This window comes from Callospermophilus lateralis, chromosome 1 (assembly GCF_048772815.1).
Source record: "Callospermophilus lateralis isolate mCalLat2 chromosome 1, mCalLat2.hap1, whole genome shotgun sequence".
Lineage (NCBI taxonomy): Eukaryota > Metazoa > Chordata > Mammalia > Rodentia > Sciuridae > Callospermophilus > Callospermophilus lateralis.
The window spans coordinates 80,880,603-80,897,840 of NC_135305.1; the positions used below are offsets into that span (position 1 = coordinate 80,880,603).

The following is a 17,238-nucleotide window of genomic DNA, read 5'->3' on the forward strand; positions in this document are numbered from 1 at the left end:
ATACAGAGATAAGAAAAATTGTGGTATATATGTGTAATAAGAATTGTAATGCAAAAAAAAAACAACCAAGTACATGTATAAAGACACGAATTGGTGTGAACATACTTTATAAAAAGATATGAAAAATTGTGCTCTATATGTGTAATAAGAATTGTAATACATTCCACTGTCATGTATTAAAAAAAATAAAAGAAAAAAGAAAAAAATTTAAATAACAATAGAAATAAAGTATGTACACCATAAAAAAGAATTGAAAACTGCGTATTTGATATCAAAGTTATTTTTATTGTGACAATATCAAAATAATTAAAAAGATAAAATATATCCTTATCTTTTGGAGATAATGTACAATAGTATTTTTATATGAAATTATGGGATGCATAGGATTTTCCTTAGAAGTATTACATTTGGTTTTGTGCATAGGATAAGAGTCACTGATAGATGGTTGTTAGCATTGGGTGATGTAAAAATATGGGACTCAGCATACCTTTGCGCATGTAAGAAATCTCTATATTTAATAGTTTCTTAGTTTAGCTTATAGTTTTTGAATACAAGTTAAGTATTAGAAGGAAGGAAACTTGTCTGGTTTATTTTCTTTGTACCTAATTTTTAAATATTGTTGAAGCCAAAATAATATAGACTATTAAGTTTTAACACATTTTCTTATAAGATGAGGAAGTATTAGCACTTATAGTGTGTTCATAAACTTTTGAATAGTCCTTCAGGAGCCTCAGGAATCATTGTGAGGAAGTAATTATTAAAGTTTTTGTATCCTGCAAGAGTAATGTGGTTTTGTAAATTAAGTTTTCTCTGTTCACATGGATCTAAGGAATTTTATATTTGATTCTCTTGTAGAATTACTATTTTGATAAATTTGGAATCTGTTCATAACTTATTTTCTTTTACAGCTTTCTGTTCAAAATCAGGAATTTGAGACAAATGAAGATGGAATCCCCAAAGTGGATCAGTTTCATTTGGTATGTGACCTTTTTTGTCATTTACTGTTTTGAAATGTATACCAATATAAACTTAAGTATTTTACTGAAAATGTCCTATAATCTTTGTAAGAGCATTCATAGTAGAGAGTACGGAGAAAACTTAAATGCCTTACTTATCATTTAAACCTCTGTCAAATAGTTAGTTAATATTACTAGGGTTTATTGTGTCACACATATTATATACACATATATATATATATATTTAATAAGAAAAAGTATTGGTTATAGTATTTCAAGATTATATTGAAATTAATGTTTTAGCTTTTTTAATGAGTACCTAAATATATTTTTCTTTTAAATTCTCACTTATCATTGAAATTGCTTTTCATCCATGTGTTTTTAGCCAACATATTTCGAGTACTTCTTATGTGCCAGTAATTGAACTAGGAGTTGGGGTTACAAGGATTGCAGCATTGAAAATGAAATAACAGTTTAGGAATGTGAACAAGTAAACAACCAAGATCTAAAAATAAAATATGAAGTAATTTAGGGGAAGTTAATTCTTATTTATGAAGGGGAAGGAGGAAATATAGTGTGATTATATATTAAAAGGTTTAAAGATAGCATAAATATCTGATTCTAAAAGTTTTTATGCCATTTTGATGGTTTGGATATGCGTCAGTGAAGAAATACATATAACTTTATTTAAGTCAATAAACTTATTTGACCACAGATATATATTTTGTTATGATACTCATATTCATGAGTTAAAAAAAAACCTTAGAAATAATGTTTAGGAAGTTTGCCACACTTCTTGGGCTGTAGTAAAAAGTATTTGAGACAACTTTTGGGAAATTATGAAACTGTGTTAGGCATTCTGGCTACCTGTATAGAATGAGATAACAAAGAAGATAATGGTTTACACTTTGAAAAGCCTATTATTATTGATGTTATTTGCAGTTATATAGCATTCTATCAGAGATTATGCTTCAGCCACAGTGAACATATGGAACCCTTATTATTTATTTATTTTCCCCCCTTTTTTATTGGTTGTTCAAAACATTATAAAGCTCTTGACATATCATGTTTCATACATTAGATTCAAGTGGGTTATGAACTCCCATTTTTACCCCAAATACAGATTGCAGAATTACATCGGTTACACATCCACATTTTTACATAATGCCATATTAGTGACTGTTGTATTCTGCTACCTTTCCTATCCTCTACTATCCCCCTCCCCTCCCCTTCCATCTTCTCTACCTCATCTACTGTAATTCATTTCTCTCCTTGTTTTTTTTTCCCATTCCCCTCACAACCTGTTACATGTAATTTTGTATAACAATGAGGGTCTCCTTCTATTTCCATGCAATTTCCCTTTTCTCTCCCTTTCCCTCCCACCTCATGTCTGTTTAATGTTAATCTTTTCCTCCTGCTCTTTCTCCCTGCTGTATTCTTAGTTGCTCTCATTATATCAAAGAAGACATTTGGCATGGGATTGGCTAGCTTCACTGAACCCTTGTTATTTAAAGTTTAGTAGAAAAGTTATTTTCTACCATTGTATTTGTCTATTGATGGACATTTGGGTTCTTTCTGTCTTTTGAATAATGCTTCTGTAAACATTTGTGTACAGATTTTTGAGTGGACATGTTTTCACTTCACTTCAAGAAATACCTTGGATTAGAATTACTGGGTCACGTCACAACTCTGTTTAGTTTGAGGAATTGCAAAAACAGTGCACTATTTTACGTTATTACCAGCATGTGTTGGAGTTTTATTTTTTACTTATCCTTGACAACACTTATTGTAAGACTTTTTGATTTCTAGTGATCCTGGTGGGTGTGAAATATTATTTCATCATTGTTTTGATTTCCATTTTCTTAGTAACTAATGATGTTGACCATCTTCCCCTGTGTTTGTTACTCATATGTCTCTCTTGAAGAAATGCCTGTGCAGATTCTTTTCCTATTTTTAAGTTGGGTTGTCTTTTTATTATCGAGTCACAAAGTTGCTTATATTTTCTGGATGTAAGTTCCTTATTGGATGTATGGTTTGCAAATATTTTCTCCTATTCCGTGAGTGGTATTTTTATTTTCTTAATGGGTATATTTTGAAGCATAAATGATTTGAATTTTTATGAAATCTAATTTTTTTCCTTTGTTGATTCTGCTTTAGTTTCCTGAGTCCTTTACTAAATCTAAAAAGTCACAAATATTTATCTCTATATTTTCTTTTTAAAGTTTTATACTTTCAGGTCTTAGTATTTAAATTTCGGATCTATTTCGGATTAAATTTTATAAAGTTTGCAAGTAAGGTTCTAGCTTTATTCTCTTGTATGTGACTATCCAGTTGTCATAACATTATGTGTTGAAAAGATTGTTCTTTCTCCATTGAATTGTCTTGGCATCCTTATCAAAATTGGTTGACCATAGATGTATGGCTTTATTTGTAGACTTAATTCTATTCCATCAATCTATAGATGCTTCTCAACTTATGTGTTTATATCCTGATAAACCAGTCATACATTGAAAATATTGTGAGTTGAGAATGCACCTAAATTTAACATCATAGTTAACAACAGTGTGCACTACAGAATATTGCTTCCTTACTCTGGTGATCACATGACTGACTGGGAGCTGCAACTCAGAGCAGCTGTGTAGCATCATGAGAAAGTATTGTACTGTGTATTGCTGCATGGGGGAAAGATCAAAATTAAGATTTTGAAGTATGATATTCTACTGAATATGCATTGTTTTCACACCATTGCAAAGTAGAAAAAAATTATAAGTTAAACTATCACAAGACAAGGACCAGTTGCATACATAAGTCTGTTCTTTTGTCAATATCATATTGTCTTGCTTACTGTTGCTGGATAGTTATTAAAATTGGATAATTTGAGTCCTTCTACTTCTCCTTTCTCAGGATTGTCTGTCTATTCTAGATCCCTTATAGTTTCATCTGAATTTCAGAGTTAGCTTGTCAATTTCCACAAAGAAGTCAGTTAAGATTCTGATAAGTTGTGTTCAATATGTAGATCAGTTTGGGGAATATTGCCGCTTTATCAATGTTAAGTCTTCTGATCCATGAACATGGGATGTTTTCCCACTTATTTACATGTTTATTTTTCTTCAGCAATATTTTGTTCTTTTCAGAGGGTTTTCTACTTCTTATGTTAAATTTATTCCTAAGTATTTGTTCTAGTAGTTTTTAGTGGATTTCTTAGTGATCTGTATCTATATATCTATATATCTCCTAATGCCATTGCAAATACAGGTAGTATTTTTACTTCTTTTTATTCAAGATGCCTTGGTTTTCTTGCAAACATAACTACAGCCTCTCCTTTACAATGTTGAATATAAGTGGTGAGAGAAGACATCCTTGTCTATCTTACCTAGAGCTATTAAAACTAGTTACAAAGAAGGCACAGTTGCAAGATATATAAGATTAGTTACAGAAATTGTATTTTTGCACACTTGCAATGAACACCCAAAACTGAAATTAAGAAAACAGTTATACATTATGTTAAATTGAAGTAAGCCAAACCCAGAAGGTCAAGGATTATATATTTTCTCTCATATTTGGAAGCTAGAGAGGAAGAAGGAAAAGAAAGATGGGAAGAAGATCTCATCAAAATCAAAGGGAGATCAGTGGAATGGAGGAAAGGGATTAGGGGGAGTGAGTAGGGAGGGACATGGGAATTACTGGAGAACAGTATTATCCAAATTGTTATATTGTTTGCATGTACAAATATGTAAATAATAGATATCACCATCATGAACAACTATAATGCACCAATAAATAAAAAGAAAACGTAGTCTTTAAGACATTGAAAAAATACATTGGGTAAATCCTTCCTCATTACTAATTTTTTTAAATAATCAGAATTTTGTGGCTATACCTGCTTATTCTTGTAAAAGACCTTTAGGATTAACTGCTCTAATTTAAAAGAAAAAAAACTGATGGTATTTGTGTTGGGAGTTAGGTAAACTTTGTAAATTAACATGTAAATTGACATATTTATTATGAGTCTTTTTTTTTGTCTAAGAACATAAGATTTTAATTTGTTCCAGATCTACTTTTGTGGTTTTAAAGAGGATGTGTTATTTTTCTCATTTAGATTTTCTAGTTTTTTAGTTAAGTTTATACCTAGTGAAGATAGTTTCTTTAAATTTGATTAAAAACATTTTTTGTATAGTGCCTTTTGGAAAATGGTATTCATTCATTTATCAAATATTTACTGAATGTCTGCTATATTCAAAACATTGCTCACTGTTGAGGATGAATTAATAAACTGAAATGTCTGCCCTTAGGAACCTTGGAGTCTAGTAAGTACATTAATAGTAAATAGATGATTTTCATTTGTGTGATATGTGCTGTGATTGGAGGGGCAAATATAAGACAAACTGAGATGGCTTGGGAGGTGGAAATTATTCAGCAGCAACATCCTAGATTTGTTTACTTATGATAAAATAGTGATTTGAAATAGTGGTGCATGATAAAGTCTGGCTTCTGTAATGATGATAGTAATGGTAGTGGTGATAAAAGGGTTCCTAGAGGTGATCATTTCAAAACTGGAACCAAAACCAGTTGACTAGATGGAGTTAACCTTCCAAGCAGAGGGGTTTAGTTGAAATTTTCAGAGCGTGAAACTCTGATCAGTGCCCTATAAAGGACAGAATGGAGAAAATTATAAAATGTCCTTTGCTGAAATTTCACTTTTTTTTTTTTCTGAGAGATTTCAGCTGTGATTCTTTTTCCTTTTTCATTTCCCCCTAAGAATTCAATTCTGTTATTTTATCCATTTACATTAAAAAGTAGTTGAAATTGGTAGGAATCTTTAAATAGGAAAATTTGACTTTAGCTTGTATCAGTGACAAACAGGATTGTCCTTTTGTTCATTTATTTTGATTTTTTTTTGTTTTTTTTCTTTGCAGGATGATAATGTCAAATCCCTCCTCTGTAGCTTGATATATTTTAGAAGTTCAATGACTGCTGAGCAAGTTTTGAATGCTGAATGTTTCTTGCTACCGAAGGGGAAATCAATTCCAAACCCAGAAAAAGAGATTGAATATACTCAATATAAAAAGGACGACGAATTAAAGATGGAGAACTTGGATAAATATAAAGAAAAGACAAGAAATGGTGAAGCCAGCATTGATTTATAAATTAATAATCTATTAATGTTGCAGATCTTCCTTTTAAAAACTTTGTTTAGTTTGGTTAATAGACAAAAGATCTGGAAATGTTCTGGAACTAGTTGGATTTCATCTTTGGTATTCAGGTTGTGAAAAATAAAAAATGTTTGCGTATGTCTAAAAGCTGTTTGTATGCTTTGAAATTTTGCTTAACTTGGGGTTATCAAGGAAGAATTTTCTGTCTGGAATTGTTGGAATTGAGTTAGACTGTGATACCTGTACTAGGAGAGGCTATTAGACAGCAAGATTCCTATTCTATGTAGATTTTCAGTATGTTGGCTAGTTGATGGTGAAGACTGAAATTTATTCATCAGATGATAGTTGGTATGTACTTTGTATCCAGTTCTGGAAACATAAAGGTAAATTAAAACATAGTCCTTGCTCTTATGAATCCCACAATTTATTGAGATTCAGATATATAAACAGATCTTCATAATATAATATGGAATATCCTGTGATAGCCCTGGGCATTATGGGATTATCCAGGAGTAGTACTCATCCTGCAGAGGAGTAGTGTTAGGGAAAACATTCTAGAGGAGATGATACCATGATTTTATTTATTGCTTTAAAATTCTTTTAAAATTTATTTTTAACTATTAAAAACAAAAATTGTGAATATTAATGGAATACCATGTAATGTTTCCATACATGTGTACATATACATGTTTACATTTAAACTTATAGAAGTTTAAATCAAGTTAAACATAATCATCTTCACATTTACATTGCTTATGATTGAAAACTTTTTAAATTATTTCTTTAGGCTTTTGAGATGTACAGTACATTATTATTATCTGAGTTGGCCTTCTGTGAAGTAGACTATGAGAACTTCTTAGTCCTAACTGTAACTTAGTGCTCATATATGAACCTTTCTTCAGCCCTCTCCACCTTTCCATACTCTCCCTTGCCTCTGATAACCATCGTTCTACTCTCTGTGTTTCTATAAGATCAGCTTTTTTCAATTACGTGTATGAGTAAGATCATGCAGTACTAGTCTTTTTAAAAAATATTTTTAGTTGTAAATGGATGCATATTTTATTTGTTTATTTTTATGTGGTGCTAAGATTGAACACAGTGCCTCATAAGTACTAGGCAAGCACCATGCCACTGTGCTACAACCCTAGCCCACTACTTTTGTACCTGACTTATTTCACTGAACACAAAGACCTCCATTTCCATCCATATGGCCATAAATGACAGGATTTCATTTTTAATAATTAAATGGTATTCTGTTGTGTATGCGCCACATTTTCTACTTATGTTGTTTTCACTTGGCTTTTGTGAAAAGTGTTGCTGGTAACATGGGAGTGTAGATGACTCTCTGATATATTGATTTAGTTTTCTTTGGCTATATACCCAGGAATAGATTGCTGGATCATATGGTAGTTTTATTTTTAATTTTTTGAGGAATCTCCATCCCATTTTTCATAACGGCTCTACTATTTTATATTATCACCAGTAGTGTACAAGAGTTCCCCTTTCTCTACATCCTTGCCAGTACTTGTTATCTTGAGTCTTTTCAATAATAGCCATTTTTACTAGGGTGAGGTGATAACCTCATTTGTGGTTTTGATTTGTATTCCCCTGATGTTAGTGATGTTGAGCATTTTCATATACCTGTTGGCCATTTGTATGTCTTCTTTTGAAAAATGTCTGTAAAGAGCTATTGCCCATTTTAGAAATCAGGTTATTTAATTAATTTTTTTTTTTTTTTTTTTTTTTTTTTTTTGCTGTTAAGGGTTTAGAGTTTCCTTAAGTATTCTGGATATCAGCCCCCTTTCAGATGTGTAGTTTGCAAATATTTTCCCCCATTTTATAGATTGTCTCTTTGTTTGCTGTGTAGAAGCTTTTTAGTTTGATGTAATTCCATTTCTCAATTTTTGCTTTTATTTCCTGTGCTTTGGGGGTGTTGTCCAAAAGGTTCTTGCCCATTTCATTATCCTGAAGCATTTTGCTTGTGCTTTCTTCTAGTAGTTTCATAGTTTCAATCTTACATTTAAGCCTAATATAATTTGACTTTTTTCAATTTGAATGCCCTTTATTTCTCCCTCTTGCCTCATTCCTATGGCTAGGTCTTCCAGCACTGTGTTGAAGAAATATGGTGCAAGTAGCATTCTTGTCTTGTTCTAGATCTTAGAAAGCTTTCAGCTTTCCCCCATTTAGTGTAATGCTAGCTGTTGGCTTATTATAAATGTCCTTTATTGTGTTGAGATATGTTCTATGTGTAATTTGATGGGATGTTGAATTTTATCAAATATCTTTTATGTATCTGTTAACTATATGGTTTTTGTCCTTTATTTTGTTGATGTGATGTATCATGTTTATTGATTTGCATATATTGAACCACTTTGCATCCTTGGAATGAATGCCTTTGATCAGGGTGAATGATCCCTTTAATATGCTTTTGGATGTGTCTTTTAGTATTTTGTTGAGGATTTTTATGTCTATTTTCATTGAGGCTATTGGCCTGTAGTTTTCTTTTTCTTTTTTTTGTTCTTATCTGGTTTTAATATCAGGGTGATGCTGGCTTTGTAGTATATGTTTGGAAGAATTCCTTTATCTTATATATTTTTTAGAATACATAAGAATTGGTATTATTTCCTCTTTAAATATTTGGTAGAATTTAGCCATTGGTCCTAAGCTTTCTTTGATTGGAGGCTTTTTATTTACTAATTCAGTCTAATTACTTGTTTTACTGTTCTGGTCACGTTTTCTGTTTCATCATGGTTCAGTCTTGGTAGTGGCATATGTGTCCAGGAATTTGTCTCTTCTGGGTTATCAGATTTTTCAGCATACAGTCCATAATAATGTCTAATGCTCTTTTATGTATCTGTGATGTCAGTTGTAATATCTGTCTCACTTTCATTTTGTTTTTGGTACTGGGGATTGAATCCAGAGGCATTTTAAACACTGAGCCACATCCTCAGGCCATTTTATTTTTAATTTTGAGTCAGGGTCTCCGTAAGTTGCCTAGGGCCTTGCTAATTTGATGAGACTAGCCTTGAATTTGTGATCTTCCTGCCTCAGTCTTCTGAGTTGCTGGGATTACAGGTGTGCACCACCACACTTGGTTTAGTGTCTCCTTTTTTTTTAAATCATGGTTTTATTTCTTTGAATCTTTTCTCTCTTTTTCTTAATATAGCTAATGATTTGTCTTATTATATAACCTTTTTGAAGAAAAGGCTTTTTGTTTTGTTGCATTTTTGTGATATTTTAGTCTCCATTTTATTTATTTCTGCTCTGATCTTTATTCATTCTTTCCCTCTAATTTTGGGTTTAGTTTATTTTTTTATTTGTAGTTCATTGAAATACAGTGATAGATTGTTTATCTGAGATCTTTCTTTTGATGTGGGTATTGATTACTGTAAACTTTCCTTTTAGTATTAGTTTTGCTGTATCTCATAGATTTTGGTAAGTTGTGTCTTCATTTTCATTGTTTTCAAGAAATTTAAAAATTTTCTTCTTGTATCTTCTCAATCCATTGGGTTTTCAAAAAAATTTCATGTATTTATATAGTGTCCAGAATTTTTCTTGTAATTGCTTTCTAGTTTTATTTAATTGTGGTTAGAAAAGGGATTTAAATTTAAAAAAAATTCTTGTGACTTGTTTTTGAGGCCTTTCATTTCCTGGGGAATGTTGCATATGCTAATGAGAAAAATGTGTATTCTTTAGATATCTGTTAAGTTCATTTGGCCTGGGGTGCATTATAACTCTGCTGTTTCTTTGTGATTTTCTTTCTTGATGATCTATTCATTGTTGAATCTGGGTTAAGTTTCCCAACTATTATTGTATTGAAATCATTCTCTTCATTTAGAACTATTAATGTTTGCTTTATACATTTGGGCATTGCTGTATTGGGTGCCTATGCAATCAGAATTGTTTTTCCTCTTGTTTAATTGATCCCTTTATCATTATTTGACCTTACTTTTTCTTTTTATTGCATTTGTCTATTTTATCTAATGTAAGTATAGCTACTCCTGCTTTCTTTTTATCCCATTTACATGGAATATCTTATTCCATTATTTCACTTTTTTATCTATGTGTGGTCTTAGAGGTTAAGGGAATTTCTCGTAAGCAACATATAGTTGCTTATGGGTATTTTTTTTAACCATTCAGTCATTCTGTCTTTCAATTGGAGAATTTTCATCAATTTATATTCAATGTAATTATTGGTAGATATAATCTTACTAGCCATTATGTAATTTTTTTTCTAGTTATAGTTTCCTTTTTTCTATTTTTCCTGTCTTTGTGGTAAAGTGATTTACCGTAGTACGTTTTAATCCTTGTTTATTATTTTTGGTTTCTCTAACAAAAACATTTTAATTATAATAAGCTATTTGAAATGATAGCAACTTAATAGATCATAAGGATAAGAACAGAAACAAATTTTACAAGAGAAAATATATTAATAAGAAAACTATTTTACTTCATTCCTCCCAACATTTTGAATTTTGAATATTCCATTTTACTTCTTTCTATATTACCTATCTCCTAATATATTAATGTGCTTATTATTATCTTTAAGTGTTTTGTTTTTTAGTTTTCATGCTAAAACAACAAATGGTTTATGTACTATGCTTATAATATTAGAACATTCTGAAAACTTACCCGTGAGTTTTATACTTTTTAAGGTTTTCTTCTTACTCATTAATGTTTTTCTTTATGTTTGAAGAACTTGCTTTAGTGTTTGTTGTAAAACATGTCTGATATAGAAATATTTTCTCAGCTTTTGTTTGTCTGAGAATATCTTTATCTTCATTTCAGTTCTAAAGGATAGCTTTGCTGAGTACAGTACAGTATATTTTGATTGACAGTTTTTTTTTTTTCCTTCAGTACCATGAAGACCTCCTGCCACTCTGTCTTGGCCTGTAAGGTTTCTGCTGAGAAGTCTGCTGTCATGCAGATTGGGACATCTGTATGTTTTATTCATTTCTTTTCTCTTTCAGCCTTAAGAGTCTTCTGATTATCTTTTACTTTTGGGAGCTTGATTAGATCTTGGGATAGTCTTTAACCTTCCAGTAGCTGGATATCTGTATCCTTTTCTAGGTTTGGAAAGTTTTATGTTATTTTTTTGAATAAGCTTTCTATCTCTTTGGCATTTTCGAGTCCTTCTTGAACCCAAACAACCTGAATATTTGCTCTTTTTTTTTTTTTTTTTAAAGATAGAGTGAGAGAGAGAGAGAGAGAATTTTTTAATATTTATTTTTTAGTTTTCGGCAGACACAACATCTTTGTTTGTATGTGGTGCTGAGAATCGAACCCGGGCCGCACGCATGCCAGGCAAGTGCGCTACCGCTTGAGCCACATCCCCAGCCCCAACATTTGCTCTTTTAATGTCCCAAAGTTCCTTTAAGTTTTCTTTATTCCTTGTCATTCTTTATTCTCCTCCAACTGCTTATTTTACAGCCTGTCTTAGAGCTTACTTCTAAACAGAAGACTGTTTACTCTATCCTGCTATTGTTACCTTTCATTGTGTTTTTAATTTCACAGAGTATATTTTCATCTCAAGAATTTGTTTGACTTTTTAATTGCCTCCATCTCTTTGTTAAGTTTCTTTTACAGGGTATTGAAACATTTCTGTTTTCTTCAAGCTCATTGAATTTCCTTAAAACAGATGTTTTAAATTTTCTGCCTGAGAGTTTTCCTGTATGGATTACTATCTGGTAGTTTCTGGCACTGTTTTATTTTATTTCATTTTATTTTTTGAGAAAAAGGAAAAAAGTTTTTATTGCTTTGCTAGTAAAGGAGAAACATAGGGCACCTTTAATTCTGTCCATTAGCAGGAACAGGTATTTTCTTTTCTTTTTTTTCTTTTTGGCAGGGCTGGGGATTAAACCCAGGGCCTTATGCCTGGGAGATAAACACTCTACCAACTGAGCTATATCCCCAGCCCAACAAGGGGCTTTAGAAGAGGTAATTTAAAAGCTACATTCCATGTGTAGTTCTCCTTTAGAGTTGTAATTCACTTGTTATTTTGGGAGATAGTAGTTTCTGAGATCTTCTGGTACCATCCCCAAAGTCTGGATTACTACATTCCAGTTGTGGGTACTACTCAAGGACACATAACTCTGCATAAAATGGGGGAAGAAATGTAATCTTGTTTCCCCTGAGATTAGGGAGGGGAAGAGATTAAGGAGGAGCAGGAGAGAGGAAGAGAAAGAAACATGTCCATTTTAAAAATTAAAGTTGCAGTGGCAGAGCAGCAAGGGATGTATTCAAAGCACAAAGTAGACAATTGTTACATTTCCCCACTGTCAGTTTCTAAATTCCATCTATAGAAAAATGGGCAACAACATCTCCAAGCTGCTTGCTGCTGAAAGAGGGCAAAGTTGGGGGAAGTAATCCAAAGTCCTGTTTTCTTTCAGGTGGGGCATGGACAGTTAAGGATATTCAGCATCAGAGCAGTTCAGGGGTCCACAGTGGCAGATGACAGGTGACTAGACAGCATATGTAGAGTAGGGATCATGCTAAGACAACAATAAACAAGACTGCAAAGCATTACTTGTTTTGTAAATAGCACAAAAGCAATTAGTATTTCAGCCAGTCTCTGAAAACCATGGGGACAGTAACTCATATCAGTGAAAATCAGATCGAGTTCATCAATGTAGGAGGTTAAGAAGATTTGTAGGTCTATGAGATCTGGCTCAAATTAGGACAAACTTGCAACTCTAAAGTCCTTTGTGATCATTATTATTAGTCACTCCCACACAAGAACCCTTCCTTCATAGCTTCCAGCTCTATTTAATTTTGGTAGGGCTGACACAAGGGTACATCTTAAGTTACATTTAAAAAACTATTATTTTTTTCTTTTAAATGTTCATATAGGACTGTGCTTAGGCTACACTCTCCTGCCAGGTGTTTAAGATCAAGTTGGCTAAAACTGATCTTGTTTCTATCTACTCTTTTTTTGGGCAGTGCTGGGGATTGAATCCAGGGCCTTGTGTATGCGAGGGTTCCTTTCTACTCTTAAGAGTCATCTGAAATTCCTCAGAGATCACTGTTGGGGAGATATGTGAAGCCTCTTGGCTCCTTAAGCTTTCTTCTGAGAGTGTTGCTATCTGCCAGAATGGGTCAGTTTTGTTGACCATACGTGGCTTCTCTTGGAAGTATCAGGGACATTTCCCTCTCCAGTGACCCTCTTCTTTGCAGGGTCCACTCCCTGATTGGCAGATCAGATGACTCACCAGAGAGGGGTCCTATTCTCTGGGGCTCACCTTAGAGGGCAAGGGCCAAAATGTTGGCTGATTTTTCCTTTGGAACTGTATTTCAAGTATTAGATGATATTATATTTTCCTGAAAGCTCTTGATGCTTATCGGCATGTGATGTCAAGTGGGCATTGAAGCACTAGGCAATTTTTCAGCTTTCCTAATTTAACAGAAATTCTAAGTAGGCTTATTATTTTTGCTGAGCCTGTTGTTGCCTCAACTATTTTAGCATTGGCTGAAACCTAGGTCTGGATTTGCTGGGAGTCTGCTGTTGGTGTGTTGTTACTATTTCAGCAGTAGAGGACAATACAAACCAGGTTTGTCCCAAACACACTGTTGTGTGTTCTTAGAAAGAACTAATAGAGTACCTAGAAAGAGTAGTTTGTTCCCACAAACTTCTCCCTAGGGCCAAGGTAGGTCAAATGCTTTGTCTACAGTTCCTAGCCTGTGTTCAGGCACTGTGTAAGTCTGCCTGGCTCTGGGCATAGTTACCTTCTGTGGACCAGCCCCAGGCTTGTCTGTCACACCTGTGATTACCAGTGCTGCCAACTTCTGTCACACCTAAGCCCACAGTCGATCAACGCCAGCATAATACTGGGATAGAACGAAGGCCTATTGCAGTGGGCTCATGACCCATGACTGCTGTACTCAGCAAAAGATGAAGATAGTTACAGAAGAAGTCTGATAGATTGCAGTTGTGTGTCTTCTTATACATGGGGCTATTCTAAAAGTTCTTTGCACAGGCAGGTCTGGGGATAGGAATCTTTAGGATGTGACCAGTGTTAGATTTCATCAGCTCAGCACTAATTTCTAAGGCAAAGTTTTGTGCTTACTATTATGACCTACTCCTAGTGAATAGTCCTTAACCATTCTTTGTTGTCTGAGGCTGGGGTAGTGTTGGTGATGACAGTCCCTTGGCTACTTAGAGTGATGATAGGCTGGATTGCATCTGAACTTGGAGACACAAGTCTCCAAGTTCAGGATTTGCATAGTCTAGGGTACAATGAGGCCCACTTGTAGCTGGCGGTAGGTAATGCAGACTGAAACATATTCTGTTCACTGGGACACAGGTCTTTGCATGATGCTAGGCCAGTTCTACAATCCCATGTGTGACCACTGGCTTGGTGATAGCTGTGCTGCTCTCACCAAGATTGGGAAATGCATGGTAGAGACAATCTCTTTACCACCAAAGCTGATGCTAATCTGAATGTGAGTCTTAATAGCTGTAGGAACCTGCAGATTCTCAGGAGGGAAAATATATCTTGGACTTACTCCAATACTGGAAATAATGCAGGGCGAATCTTGAGTCTGTCCCACTGGTGCATAGGTATCCAACTAATGCTGAGATTGATCTAGGGGCTCCCATCTGTGAGCTCTGGTCTGCTATAGCGCTTTCAGTTTTATTGGTTGCTTGATCTTACTGTGGTAGTTCTGCCCCTGGGCTCCAAGAAAAAGCCCTGTGCTGACTTTCATGCCCTACTCTCCAATGGGTGGAGTCTTGTTCCTTGTAATGCTGCCCAGGGTTTGGAAGAGGCATGGAGGGAGCATTCAGCTGGTTGGTCTAACAGTTGCAGCAGCTTAGTCTGTGGGTGTTAGCCTGATGGTATAGGGGTTGTAGGGATTTTCCCAGCACTTAGTTTTACCATAGCAGGCTTGGGTACTGGGCTTTGGATTTAATTCTTTCTCCCTCCCCCAAGGGAGAAGAATCTCTCTATGCTGGGCTGCTTTGAGTTGGGTAGGTGTAAGGGATGACTTAGGCAACTCTTTCCTTCCTGCCTTCTTCATTTTGTTTTTTAATTTTGTTATAGTAAAAGCAGGCACTGTGATCTCTCAACCTTATTTCCTAAGCTCTTGTGAGGGTAATTTGTTATTAGTTGTTCAATTTGATGTGTCCGTGAGGGAGAGTATCATTGGAAGATCTTACTGGGTTGCCATCTTACTCAACCTCTCCCTTAATAAATCTTTTTCCTTTTTTTTTTTTTTTAATGAACTTTGGGCTGGTCTAGCTAATTAGGCCTTGTTACTCACATTGAAATTGTATGCAATTTTCTTTCTTTCTTTTTTTTTTTTTTTTTGTGGTGCTGGGTATCAAACCCAGGGCCTTGCATATGCTGGGAATTCTGCTGAATTTCACCCCCAGCCTCTTAATTAAATCTTAAAAGATGAGTAGTAAAAGTGAAGAGAGGAGCAAGAGTATTATAATTTGCTAGTAGAAAAAGCTGAAGGGAGAAACAGTTTGTTGGGGTTAGTAGTTTAAACTGTAGAGCAGGATAGATTAGGACTTTGACAAAAAATGTTTATAACTTGATTTTTTTGGAGGAAATAGGGATTCATTTAATAATTATAGGCAGCTTTAGCTGATTTTTTTGGAGGAAATAGGGATTCATTTAAGAATTATAGGCAGCTTTAGCTGTTGCTGCTTCTTTTTTTTAAATATTTTTTTCAGTTGTCATTGGATCTTTATATGAGGTGCTGAGATTCTTACCCTGTGCCTCTCACATGCTAGGCAAGCACTGAGCCATGACCTCAGCCCAGCTTTAGCTTCTTCATAGTTGATTTTCTACTTATCATCAGGATAGGAGGTAGGGAGACTAGTAAGAAGGTAATTATAATAAAGGAAATGAGAGGTGATGGTTTGCAAGATCTAGGGAAGTAGGTATAGAGATGAAATATATGGAGCAAATTTATGAAATAACTAGGAAAAATTATTGGACATGGTGATTGAAGTATATGTAGACTAAAGTAGCATGGAAGTTTCCAGTTGGCTATTCAATATCCAATCTTCCTTAGGAATAGACTCTCAGTAATTGACTTGGGATGCAGTATACTTAAAAAGACTCTACTTACCACTGTCTCTTACTCAAGGTAGTTTAGGTTATTGCAAATGAGGCTCCTTAAAAGAAGCTGATGTAGGTAGGAGACGTATCCTTTTGCCTTTACCCCTTTCCTACTGCCCCAAAGTTAATGTGATGGCTAGAAATTGAGCAGTCCTCTTGGATCATGAGGTGACCTTGAGGATGTGAGCCATGAACTAGCATGATGGAGAATGAGTTAGAAGAAACTGATGTTCCTTACCATTTTGGAACCTCTGTACTATCCTTAAGATTTCATGTTATTTGAGAGAATGAATCTCAACATTGAGGTATGGTTCCTTTATCAGCAGCCTCAGCATCACTTGGGAGCTTGTTAGAAATGAAAATTCTTGACTCTACTTCTTCCCTACCAAATCAGAAACTCTGTGGGAATAGAGTCTTAACAATTTCCTTTAACAAACCCTTTAAGTCATTATAGTAAGCACTAAAGGGAAGTATGTGAGGAAGGTTGATTAATGGGTTTTAAGTTATACTTAGTTAGGAGAAAGAAATTCTGGTGTTCAATTTTTTATAGTTAATGCACTGTTTATTAAGCTGTAAGAAAGGATTTTGAGTGTTTTTATCACAATTATAAATTGGGAGATAGGTTAGCCCTTATTTGAATATTACACATTGTATACATTTGTCAAAACATAATATGGTATACCATAAGCATGTACAGTTTTTATGTATCAGTTAATTAACAAGGGAACCACTTCCACATTTTCAAGCCATTGCTGCATTTTGACTTCTCTATTTTACAGTAGAACTCAATTTTAGTTGATTCAGTATTAAAAGCTCAGAAGGTAAGTTTAAAGCAAATTTGGATTAAAGGGAGCAAGGATAGACCACCTCATTTACACTACTTAAAATAAAGAATTAGACCAGGATTTCCTAAGGGTATTCTACTGAACAAAAGTGAATTCCATGATTAGCTTTTTGTGAATTAGTGATAAATAGAAGTTTGATTGTACATATTCAATATTAAAGGTTTTTAAAAGTTCTATAGGAGGGTAACTCAATTTAGTTTTCTTTAGCCCAAACAAT

General features: G+C 33.9%; 1 protein-coding gene across 1 annotated transcript in view; it reads left to right on the forward strand.

Moving 5' to 3' along the window:
- Stk31 (serine/threonine kinase 31) overlaps positions 1-6,103 on the forward strand; it is a 95,998-nt gene extending 89,895 nt beyond the window's left edge. The window contains exons 23-24 of the mRNA XM_076853852.1: positions 909-977; positions 5,873-6,103. Coding sequence (XP_076709967.1) covers positions 909-977; positions 5,873-6,103 — 300 coding nt within the window. The remainder of the gene's footprint in view (positions 1-908; positions 978-5,872) is intronic.
- The last annotated feature ends 11,135 nt before the right edge of the window (positions 6,104-17,238 follow it).